General features: G+C 44.5%; 1 protein-coding gene across 3 annotated transcripts in view; it reads right to left on the bottom strand.

Annotated features, from left to right (window-relative positions):
- Window positions 1–12,418, bottom strand: part of TP73 (tumor protein p73) — a 144,608-nt gene that overhangs the window by 20,786 nt on the left and 111,404 nt on the right. For all 3 annotated transcript variants that reach the window (XM_036745598.1, XM_036745596.1, XM_036745597.1), the window contains exon 4: window positions 1,250–1,436. In XM_036745598.1, coding sequence (XP_036601493.1) covers window positions 1,250–1,436 — 187 coding nt within the window. The remainder of the gene's footprint in view (window positions 1–1,249; window positions 1,437–12,418) is intronic.

Raw genomic sequence — 12,418 nt, forward strand, 5'->3', positions numbered from 1 at the left:
TCTCTCAAGCCCCAGCAGGGTCTTACACTCACCTCTGCCTCTTAGAATGCTTGGCTATCTTCAAGATTTTGATCAAAAGTCTCCCCCCACAGGAGTCCTCCCAACTGCTAGTGCCTTCCCTTTGGAGATCACCATTCTACATACTCTGCATATACCTTGTATGTACATGTCTACCCCATTAGAGTGTAAGCTCTTTGAGGGGAGACACTGTTTCCCCCCCCCTTACTGTTTGTATCCCTAGCATTCAGTACAGTGCCTAGCACCTTGTAAACCTTTAATAAAGGTTTGTTGATTGACTGGTGGGAACCTTAGAACTGTTTGATGAATCGAGTTACTCATCCTTATATTCCTTTGATACAGCAGATAGAGTGCTGTGGCTGAAGTCATGAAGACTCATCTTCCTGAGTTCAAATCTGGTCTCAGTCGCTTGTTAGCTGTGTGACCCTGCTTGCCTCAGTTTCCTCATCTGTAAAATGAGCTAGAGAAGGAAGTGACAAACCACTCCAGTATCCTTGCCAAGAAACCCTAAATAGGGTCATAAAGCGTTAGACATGACTGAAAAACAACCTTCCTTCTAGAGGTGGTCAAAGACCTAGGGAATGTTTACTGAACTGAATTTATGGGCTTCTAGCTGGCACAGTGGATAGAGTCCTGGGCCAGGAGTCGGGAAGACTCGAGTTCAAATTTGGCCTTGGATACTTATTAGCTGTGTGACCCTAGACAGGCATTTAAACTGTTTGCCTCAGTTTCCTTATCTGTAAAATGGGACAATAATAGCACCTACCTCCCACCGTTGTAGTGAGGATCGAATGGCATGAAGAACTGTGCCTGGCACCCAGTAAGTGCTACGTAAATGTTAGCTATTGGTCCATCCTGGCTTCTGGTCTTCGCCAGTTCTGCTGCTGGGTGGCGCTTAATGCACAATGTAAATGCCACCCCATGGAGCCCCATAAGAACCCACCTGGGAAGTGGGTGCTACTAGTATCCCCATTTCACAGATGGAGAAACTGAGACAGATGGAGGGACACTGACTTGCCCAGGTTCACACATCTCTGATGTGTCCTAAGGCCAGATTTGAACTCGGCTCTTCCTAACTCTAGGTCCCGCACTCTATCTACTGTACCATGATGCTTCTAGACTTTAAGCCCCTTGAGGGCAAGCCTAGTATCACATCCATATCTGCACCCCCAGCACCAAGCATTCTCCATGATTGTGAACAAAAGCTCCTCTTCCCCCTACCCAACCCCACCTTCATTGAAGTCTCTGCCGAGCTCATGGTTGGGACATCGCTTCACCACCTCGGTCACGTGCTCTGCTTTCTTGTAGACGGGCATGGCCCGGATGACAGTGCCAGGCGGAGGGGGTGTTGACACCTTGATCTGGATGGGGCATGTCTTGGCGATCTGGCAGTACAGTTTCTTCAGCAGTGGTGAGTACTGGAACGGAGAAGCAGGTGAGAGCTGAGGTGGGGGGGAGGTTTGGCAGGAGAGGGAGGAGAAGGGGAGGCAAAGCTGGAACTAGGGCTTTGCCCCAGGTGCCCCAGTTAGGGGGCCTTATCACAGAGTTAGCGGAAAGAGTCATGATCGGGAGCCACCAAGTAACACACTCTCCAGCCCCATTTGCCATGTTTTGGTGGTATCCCCCTATTAGAATTTAAGCACCTTGAAGGCAGGGGCGATTTCATTTTGTCTTTGTATCTCCAGTACTTAATACAGCGCAGCACACATTAATAAATGCTTGTTGACTGATTAATCTCACTGCATTCCATTCTCTTCAACAAGCTTTTATTAAGTGGCTACTAAGTGCAAGGCACTACAAATCACAAAAACACGATGGTGTCTGCCCTCAAAGAGGCTGTACTCTGTTGGGGGTGGGGTGGGATAGAGATGTAACATCCACATAGATCAGCAGAAACAAAGTTACTCCAAAAATCCAATGGAGATATGATCTCATCAATGTAGGTCTTCCCTCTAATGATAACAGCTTTCATTTATTTGTGTGGCAAATACTATGTGCCTGGCTCTGTGGTAAGCATTTTACAAATAGTATCTCATCTTGTCCTTACGACAACCCTGAGAGGTAAGAGCTGTTACTATCCCCACTTTATAGATGAAGTAACTAAGGCAAGCAGAGGTTAAGTGACTGACCCAGGGTCACACAGCTAATAAGTATCTGAGGCTGGTTTTCAACTCAGGTCTTCCAGACCCCGGGCCCAGCTCTCTATCCATTGAGCTATCTAATGATACAGCACTTCATCCATCCATTCCTGCCCATCCTGTGTGATTCTCACATCCATAGATTTGTGTATACATATACACAGTCATCTGAGGGGGAGGGGTACCACCAGCAAATGGGGGAGGGGCATTGGGAAAGACCTAGAGTAGGAAAAACTATGCTCTGAGGAAAGCTGGGAAATCCAAGAGGGAGGGGCACACTGTAGACAGGGGACGCTACCTATGCAAAGGCATTAAGGGAGAAGATGGAATATTGTCTATTGGGTACAGCTAACAGGCAAGTCTGATTAGAGGGGCAGCTAAGGGGCACCATAGTGCACAGAGCACTGGACCTAGACTCTGGAAGACTCATCTTCCTGAGTTCAAATCTGGCCTCAGACACTTCCTAGCTGTGTGACTCTGGGTAGGTCACGTCACCGTTTGCCTCAGTTTCCTCATCCGTAAAACAAGCTGGAGAAAGAAATGACAAATCACTCCAGTGTCTTTGCTAAGAAAACTGGAGGAGGGGCAGAGTGGTGGGACATAGAAAGGGGAATAAAACAAAACAAAGAGAAAAAGATAAGAGGAATTCACATGAGGGTTCCATATAGCTGGCAGTCGACAAAGGCTGAGAATGGATCTCTCCCTGCTCTGGATTTCTCCAGCAATTTAAAATGTGTATTCTGTAATTAATTAGCACATGCTTTGAACCTGAGCTCTAATGATTCTACCTGAGTCCTAACTCTTTAGCTAAACTGGGAGCCTCTCAAGGCCAGGGATGATGCCCACTCCTTCTTTTGTCTCCCCCAGACTGTGCCTCAAACAGTGCTGAACAGAATAGATACTTCCTAAGGGAGATTTAACCCGGGGGTCCATGAACATTTGAGATACACACACACATATATGTATGCATGTGTGTATATGTGTATGTATGTAGATATGCAATACATAGATAGATATATGTATTTCAATATGATTTATAATCTTATGTATTTTCCTTTGTGTAGTTAAAGACATTATTCTGATAAGGGATCCATCAGCTACACACACACACACACACACACACACACACACACACTGTTAAGAGCTCCTGTCTCACAAGCTTGATGCATTGACGCGAATCAGGAATGAGTCACAGAGTCTCAGAAGTGGGAAGGACTTCAGCAGATGTCTAGTCTCATCTGCACATGAACAAAAACTCCCCTCAATAGCAGCTCCAGCAAGTGGTCATCCCTGCCACGATCTAAAGACCTGCCATATTAGAGAAGCCGCTTTCCAAGGCAGCTCATCGGACTCGTGGACAGCTCCTAGGATGGGGAATTTTTCTTTACCCAGAGCTGAAACCTCTGCCCACTGTTCCTGGTTCTGCCTTCTGAGGCTTGCCAATCTCTAATCCCTTTTTCACATGATGGCCCTTCTGATACTCAGGATAGTCACCATTTCCAACCTCCACAAACCCAGCTCAGTCTTTGCTCTCCAGGAATGGAACCCAAGACACCTAAACTGAATTTAGGGAACACACATCATCTCTCAAGTTCTTCTTCTCTGACTTCTGTCTCCTAATTCCTTTTTTCCTCCTCCTCTAGCATACTGAAGCAGTTGGAATTTCTCATCTGTACCATTTGTGATGAGAGGCCTTAAAGTTCTGCCCACTAAGCCCTTCGAGCTTTTCTGAGTAAAGGGACTGGGTACTTTTGGGGGGAAGAAAGGTTGTCCCCAACATGCTCAAACAGGCAGCCTTTTCTGAGGGATCCCAAATATTCACCCGGAGTGCCGGGAGCTGTTCCATTCCAGTTGGCCCCTCCAATGGATTTGCTGAGACAAGTCAGGCTTAAGTGCCTGAGAGTGAACAGGGAGAAGACCTTTTTTTTCCAAGGCTCAGATGAACCCCACTTTAAAAATACCCAGTGGTATAGAGCACAAAGAGATTTTTATCTTGAAAACTATCTTTCCCTCTTGCCTTTTCCTTCCCACTAACTCTGAAAAATAATTCATCTATCCATCCATCTATCCATACATACATCCATCCAACAAACATTGCCAGGAGAACCTGTGGTGACTGGCAACATTTCCTAAAGCCTTTGGAAGTTATCCCACTATCCCAGGACAACACTAGGGAGCTCCTAGAGGGGTGTGGTGTACATAGGGTGCAGGTACTATTAACTTACACTGTTCTATCTGGATTCAGTCCCTACCCTTTATCCCAGCTCAGTGGAATTGCCTGGGACCAAAGTAGAGGGCTGACTCATAGATTCACAGAATCATAGACTGTCCAATCTATAAGACTGGAACATCTAGTCTAATCTCTTAATTTTACAGAGAGAGAGGAGACTGAGTCTCAGAGTTGTTAAGTGGCTTGTCCAAGATTACAAAAGCAACAAGTGGCAAATCTGGATTTCAAAGGGATTTCATAGCACATCATCATTTTTTCATCATTCCCACCATGCTAAACAGCACCGTCATGGTCAGCATCTACAGACAGTATATGTAAAACCATATATAATGAAGCTGGAGATTTTGTTCTGGCGATCGAAGTGATGGAGGCTGGCACAAAAAGTGGCCCAAAGCTTTTGCCACAGCTAAGGAGATGAGTGCCAATTAGTGCACTAGAAATTTTAGAGACCCATGAAACATCAAATCCAGTCACTGGGGGCAGTCAGATGGCAGGTCCTATGGGTTATCCCAACGGCATTCTAACTGTTCTATCCCAATTCAACACACATTTTGTCATGTGAAAATTTCTCAGTGTTTTTATATGAACTTTTTGGTGCTGAATTCAATATTCAGAATTTTTCCATCACCCTGTGTTACTGAGTGACACCTACATTTTGATATAACTTATGAGACATAAGGTGGTAATGCGGTGGTTTGGTTGGAGGGGGGACAGGTGGGTTCGAGGGAGGATAGCGAGAAGTCACTCCATGAGTTGTGCATGAATACTCTGTGACATCCCTTAGATGCTTTAGCTTAGATGCCGTATGGGAGAGCAGGCTGAGACATGCTCATGTGTGTTCAGTCATGCAGTGGAACACTCTACATGGAGGAGACTGGTCTCCCAATTGTATGCCAGGTGTCATCTGGTAAACATTCCTCTTATTTATAATCCTATTTTCTACTTTGTAGGCACTGGTGTGCATTACTTAAATTCTTCTAAGTGTGTCCGTCATCCAAAAAGTTTCTGTTATGATACGTGATGTTATCATACTTTTGAATCTCAAGAGACGGAACTTCACTGCTCTGGTAAGAAAACAGAGGGACCATATTTTGGTTATGAAAGAGGCGATCGGGATAAGGCTCCTGGAGCCCCTCATATGTAAGGTCTCTCCGTTAAAACGACAACTTGGCTTCATGTCATATGGCCTTTCTGGCTCCTATGATTTAGAAAGAACAAAAAGACCATTCAACAGATGGCTATTTTGCTCAATATATACATCAGGGATATGCAGATTTAGTTTAAGCATACTTGTGAAATGTCAGATTTGCCATGAGCTGTGAGATCTGTTCTGTAGAGACAACCACCTGCAGTATGCAAAGCACCAGAGACTTGGGAGATGGATGAAGAAGATGAACCTAATCCACAGCCATCAAGCTTTACTAAGTGCCTAAAATGTGCAACCCAAGTATTAAATGCTACTGTTTTATGTGTGAATGAAATAGCATGGATAGGAAAAAACCCACAACATTAAAAAACAAAAAAGCTGGTGTTAAAGGAAAGACTTAATTCTAGAAAAAAAAAATGTGGCAAGCTAAACATTTCTGACCACCTCTTCATTTTAGCAAGCTGGTACAGTGGATAGGAGCTGGACTTGTAAACAGGAATATCTGAGTTCAAATTCTATGTCTGATCCTTACTAGCTATCTGACCACTGGCAAATCTCTCTACCCCTCTCAGATGCGGTTTCTTCCTCTATAAAGTGAGCAGGATGGACCCAATGGATTCTAAGGTCTCTTCAAGCTCTAAAAATTTGTAACAAAAACATTTTCAAGGCAGTAGGTCAAAATGATACAGGTTTCTTTGTCCAAAAAATAAATGCCCACCAGTCGGTGTGGCTAAAATCAATGTGGGAGATATCTATGTCTCTCAAATAAGAAAAAATGAAGAATGATGAATAAAACTGAAGGAACAGCATGGGAATCCTTTTTTTTTTGAGCAATCAAAAATTTTTGGGAAGATTGTATACAAAGCAGAAAGGTATCAAGAAATTGTCAGTCACCTCTCTAAGTTTACAAAGTTATGGGATGTCATTCAAGATTTCTCTCTTGGACGCACATTTGGACTTCTTCCTAGAATACCTTGGTGTTATCAAGTGATGGGCGCAGGGAACAATTCCATCAAGAAATCCACAAGAGAAAAGCAATGCCAGGCCAAGAAGAATCTGGGCATGCTGGCAGACTCTGAGGAGGGAGGCCCCATAAATATAGCCAGAAAACAGCAGCATGACATTCCAGGTCAGTCCAACACATATAATTTTATTTAGTAAGAACTATTTTTAAAGTATAAAATTAAAAATATAAAGTATATAAAAATATAAAATTATAAATTATAAAATATAAAATTCAGACTGCTATGAAGCAGGTGAAGGATGGACAAAATCTGAATTCATCCTTGAAATCAGTATTAAAAAACACTATACAGCGTGGCTAGTTTTGTGAATGTAGGAGGACTAAAACCTGTTTGGTTGTTACTGTTGTCTAGCTTATACTAAGCTCATAAGTTAATCTTGAGCGCAGCCCAGCCAAGCCCAGGTCCTTGGATGCAATCATAGAATTAAAGGATCTTCATGTCCATGGGCCCAAAGGGTTTAGAGCAGGGAGTAAAATGGGGACAGTTAAGCTCAAGGGCTTTTTGTCTGCTTCTTAATAGATTTCAGGGGGATTGTGACTTTAAGAGATGGGGGAAAATTACATCTTTATTTTCACTAATCTCTAACTGAAATTTAGCTTTTTCTTGAATTATTACAAGTATAGATAACAAAACCTTTTTCTAGGAATGGTGTGCCCAAGCTTTACCAGACTGTCAAAGGAGACCCTGATATACATGAAAAAGGCCAAGAATTCTTGCTGTAAGCTGATGCCTTCTTTTTACAGATTGAGGAGACCAAAGTTCTGAGAGGTTAAGTGATTGCCCAACATGACCAAAAGGCAAGTGGTAGAGATGATCATGAAGCCCAGGTCCCCCGACTTCATTTGTAGTTCTCTTTCTATTAGAAAGTGGAAGTCAATCCTTTGAGAAAGGAAGACAGAAAGAAAGAAAGAAAGAAAGAAAGAAAGAAAGAAAGAAAGAAAGAAAGAAAGAAAGAAAGAAAGGAAGGAAGGAAGGAAGGAGGAAAGAAAGAAAGGAAGGAAGAAGGAAAGAAAGAAGGGAGGGAGGAAGGAAGGAAGAAAGAAAGGAGGAAAGGAAGAAGGGAGGGAAAGAGAAAGAAAAAGGAAGAAAGGAATAAAAAGGGAAGTAAGGAAGAGAGAGAAAGAAAAAGAAAGATGGAGCAAAAGAAGGAAAGAGAAAAATAAAAAGGAGAGAAAGGGAAAGGAAAAGGTGAAAGAAAAGCAGAAAGAAGAAAATAAAGAGAGAGAAATAAAAGAGAGAGGAAAGAAAGGAAAGAAGGAAGGAAGGAAGATGGGAAAAGGTCAATGATTTTGCAAAAGATCAGTCTATATAACTCTTGGCATGGGAACCTCCTTATGCCAGTGAAGACTGCAACCAGTCCATGCACTTAGTAGTTCTAAGTTCTAGGGAGTTAGTTAAGATCCCAGAGCTAATGAGTAGCTGAAGCAAAATGAGAGATAGACAACTGGGGAAGCCATCCTTGAAATTAGCAGCAAAAAATACTATGAAGTTCCCCGATTTTTATGAACATGACATGAATAAAACAAACTGGCTTTTTGTTGCCTAGTGTATCCTGAGCTCTCCATATATACACACACTGTGCCCTGTACCCCAGTTAAAGAATACTTTAATTGTTCTCTACAGGTAGAACCATTCTCATCAGCTTCTCTACAGGGCAGCTGTCCTAGCAGGGACACGTGAGAATTTCTGTCTCTCTGTCTCTCTCTCTCTGTCTCTCTCTTTCTCTCTTTCTCTCTCTCTCTCTCTCTCTCTCTCTCTCTCTCTCTCTCTCTCTCTCTCTCTCTCTCTCTCTTTCTCTCTCTCTGTCTCTCTCTTTCTCTGTCTCTGTCTCTCTCTCTCTCTGTGTTTCTCTCTCTCTCTCTCTCTCTCTCTGTCTCTGTCTCTCTCTCTCTCTCTCTCTCTCTCTCCCTCTCTCTCTCTTTCTCTCCCTCTCTTCCTCTGTCTCTCTCTCTCTCTCCCTCTTTCTCTCTTTCTCTGTCTCTGTCTCTCTCTCTGTCTCGCACACCCTGGCCTGCTACAGAAAAGCCAGCTGCCCCCTTGTGTTTCCTCTGTGCCCTGCTGTGTCCATGCCAGCACAGACTTGGCTGGCCAGCAATGAAACGCGGCATGGGATCAGAGGACCCTAGATCTGTAGCCGGAAGAAAATCTCTGAGTCCAACCCTTTGTTTTACAGATAAGGAGACTGAGACCCAGGGAGGTGAGTGACTTGCTCAGGGTCACACACCTACTAAGTATCTGTGTCAGGATTGGAACTCCAGCCCAGCACCTTACCATTGTATGGGATGGTGTTTGTACTCATGAAGAGCACTGGATGCGTGCTGTGGGTCCCAGCACAGCGGACACCTAACCTGCACTCTGCAGCCTCCTTCCACTTCTGACCCAGGCCTCAGTCCTTCAGCAGAGTACCCACAAAGCCCCAGGGAAAGCTACGGTGGCCCTTGCTTTTCCAGGGACACATTCTGGAAAAGTTGCATGTACATTAAGCTTGTACGAATAGAGTATTTGCTTATAAAAGGAGAGACCTAAGTTACTGAAAGAAGCCTGGTACAGGATCATCGTGCCCACCGGAAAAGCAAAGGAAAAAGCAGAGAAATTAGATCTGGAAAAGACAGTTGGGCATCACCTGGTCCAACTCTCTCATTTTACAGATGGGGAAACTAAGTCACAGAAGTGACTTGCTCTGTGTCACTCAGGTTGTGGATGTAGAGGCAGATGGCACCACAGAGAACATTTAGCTCACCCCTTCATTTTACACATAGGGAAACTGAGGCCAGGGAGGCTGTGACTTGCTCAAAGTCATCTGGATACTTTACCATGGGACCATAGCTTTCGAGCTGAAAGGGACCACACAAGTCACATATTCCTATCACCTCATTTCACAGATGGGGAAACTGAGACCCAGAGCATAGAAATGACCCACCCAAAGGCACAGAGGAGGGGACACAACCAGAGCTCAAACCACATCCCCTGACTCAAAATCCTTTTTCCTTTTCTCTACAGTCTCCAGGTCAAACTTCTCAGAGGATTAATGACCAGAAGGGACCCTGGAGGCCAGAGTCCAACACTCTCCTTTTATATACAAGAAAACTGAGACACAGAGTCAAAAGGATCTGCCCACAGCAAAGGGCAAAGTCAGTATGCAAACTTAGGTACTCTGAACCTAGAGTCAGGAGGACCCGAGTTCAAATCCAGCCTCAGACACTTCCTAGCTGTGTGACCCTGGGCAAGTCACTTTGCCCTGTTTGTCTCAGTTTCCTCATCTGTAAAATGAGCTGGAGAAGGAAATAGCAAACCACTTCAGCAACCCCAAACGGGGTCACAAAGAGTTGGACACGACTGAACAACAAAGCTGAATCTAAAGCCAGCGTTCTGCTCACTAAGGCACGAAGGCAAAAAAAATCATCCCTAGTGCAGGAGATGAGAGGCAGGAAAAAGGAATGGACAGAGCCCCGGCTCTGACATCTATCAACGTCGTGGCCCTGGGCAAGCTGCTGAGCCTAGAATCAGAAATGAATGAACAAGGAGACCCCTGAGGAGCATGACCTCCCCGGCTCCAGGGAGATGAAGCCCAAGGTCACATCTCTGAACCGACGTGTCCTCATCTGGAAATGAGGGATAATGCTGCTTTCTTGAAGCAAAGTAGTGTCGGGAAGAGAATGCTGACCTTGAGATTCAGGAAGAACTGTGTTCAAATCCTGCTCTTGATCTTTACTGTTTACATAGTTCTGGGTGGGTCACTCAACTTTCTTTCATGGTTCCTGCATAATGCAATGAATTGCATTTACTGCTCGTCAGTATAATGAGGATGATGAAACTGAGTAAGCATTTATTAAGCACCTGCGCTTAAGGCTTGCACTGTGCTGAGGGCTTTACAAATATCATCTGAGCCTTTGTGACAACCCTGGGAGGGAGGCACTATTATGATCCCCATTTGACAGTTGAAGAAACTGAGGCAGACAGGGTGAAATGACTTCTCCAGGGTCATACCTCTGGGAAGAAACTGAGGTCTGACTTGAACTCAGGTGTTCCTACATGGCACTTTAGATCATGAAGCTCAGATGAGATGCTTTTTGTAAAGGACTCAAGAATTCTTTTGAAAATCCCCACAGAAATGTCAGTTCCTATTTGTTCAGGTTAAAGGCAGTGTGGTGCAGTAGAAAAAAGAGCTGATCATGGAGCCAGGAAGATCTGAGTTCAAATCCTGCCTCTAACACATACTCACCCTGGGTAAGTCATTTGCCTCTCAGAACTGTCACACTCAAATAGCCTTGGAAGCCACTGAATTCTCCAGAAACATCCCTGGGGGCTGCAGACTGGCTTAGTTTTAAGATGTGTCATTATTCCTGTTTTCTTGTGTTTTTATTTTGTTGACTATTTCCCAATTACACATGAACCCAGTTCAGGCTGCAACTGGGGAGAACTGTGGGTTGCATGTGGCCTCAGGTCTGGGTGACAGGTAAGGTCCATAACCCCCTTACATTAGAACAGAAACTTGGCTATCCTTACTTCCTGGTTGTTTTTTCTTAAGTAAGTTTTTATTATGGTCTTTCTATCTGCTTACCTCTATATACTGAGTTGTCTCAAAGCATGGCCCTCTTGGGATCATTCATTTACTCAACAAATCTTTGCTGACTGCCTGGTCTCAGCTAATCTAGGAAGACTTCCCAGAGGGGGTCTATGGAAGGCACAAGGACCCACAGGTATGGGTTAAGCCTTCTACCATCACCTAATCTTTTTTCTGTAAGATTCCGGAAACCACCCTGGAATTTTGTTTGTACAAATCTCTACAGCGGATTCAAACAGGAGCAGCTGTTATCTCCCCAAGGAGCTTATTTTTTATGACTTCCCAGGCATAGCCAGTTTCTGAAGAAAGAACCTGAGACATTACTTACAGTCAGTGTAAACACAGAGATTTGCAGAAAACACAGCCCTGGGCTGTGTGTGGAGGAGGGAGGTGAGAGGGAGGTGCTGAGGGGGAGATTGAGAAACCCAGAGGAAGGGTCTCCCATTGGAGGGAGGAGGCCAGAGGAAGGGAGAGTTAATGACTACAGGGCTGGCCAGGGGTGAATTTTACCTGGCTGGGATGGAGAGGGGTAGGGGAGAATAGGATAACAGAAAGAGAATGGCCTTGGAGTCAGAGGTTCTGAGTTCAAGTCCCGCCTCTGCCCCTGCATGACACCTCACTCAAACCCATCTGCAGATTCATCTGCAAAATGGGTGGATGAGTGGAGTTTGTACTAAATGACCCCTAAGGCCAGTACCAGTTCTATGTCTATGATCCTAAGTCACTTAAACTCACCGGGTCTTAGTTTAGATATTTTCAAATTGTAGGGGCTGGGGAGAGATGCAACTTAACATTTTCCAGCCCTGAATTAATTTATTAAGGCCCACTATGGATAAAGCAGGGCAGCTAGGTGGCACCATAGTGCATAGAGTGCCGGGCCTGGAGTCTGGAAGCTGCGGTAGTCCTGAGTTCAAATTCAGCTTCAGATATTTACTAGCTCTGTGACCCTGGGCAAGTCACTTCACCCTGTTTGCCTCAGTTTCCTCATTTGTAAAATGATCTGGAGAAAGAAATGGCAAATTACTTCAGTATCTTTGGCAAGAAAACCCCCAAAAGGGGTCATGGAGAGTCAGATACAGCTAAAATGAATCAATAAACAACCACTATGAAATGTATCAGACACTGTCCTAGGTACTGGGGATACAAGGTCCAACACACTGTGAAACAGACTCCCCCTACAGCTCTGCCTTTTGAAATCCTTCCCTTCCTTCAAGGCCTAGTTCCTCTGAGTAGCCTTCCCAGATCCCCCAGCGCCTGGCACATAGGAGACATTTAACAAAAGAGTGTTCGTTGGCT

The sequence above is a fragment of the Trichosurus vulpecula genome, chromosome 2 (genome assembly GCF_011100635.1).
Source record: "Trichosurus vulpecula isolate mTriVul1 chromosome 2, mTriVul1.pri, whole genome shotgun sequence".
Lineage (NCBI taxonomy): Eukaryota > Metazoa > Chordata > Mammalia > Diprotodontia > Phalangeridae > Trichosurus > Trichosurus vulpecula.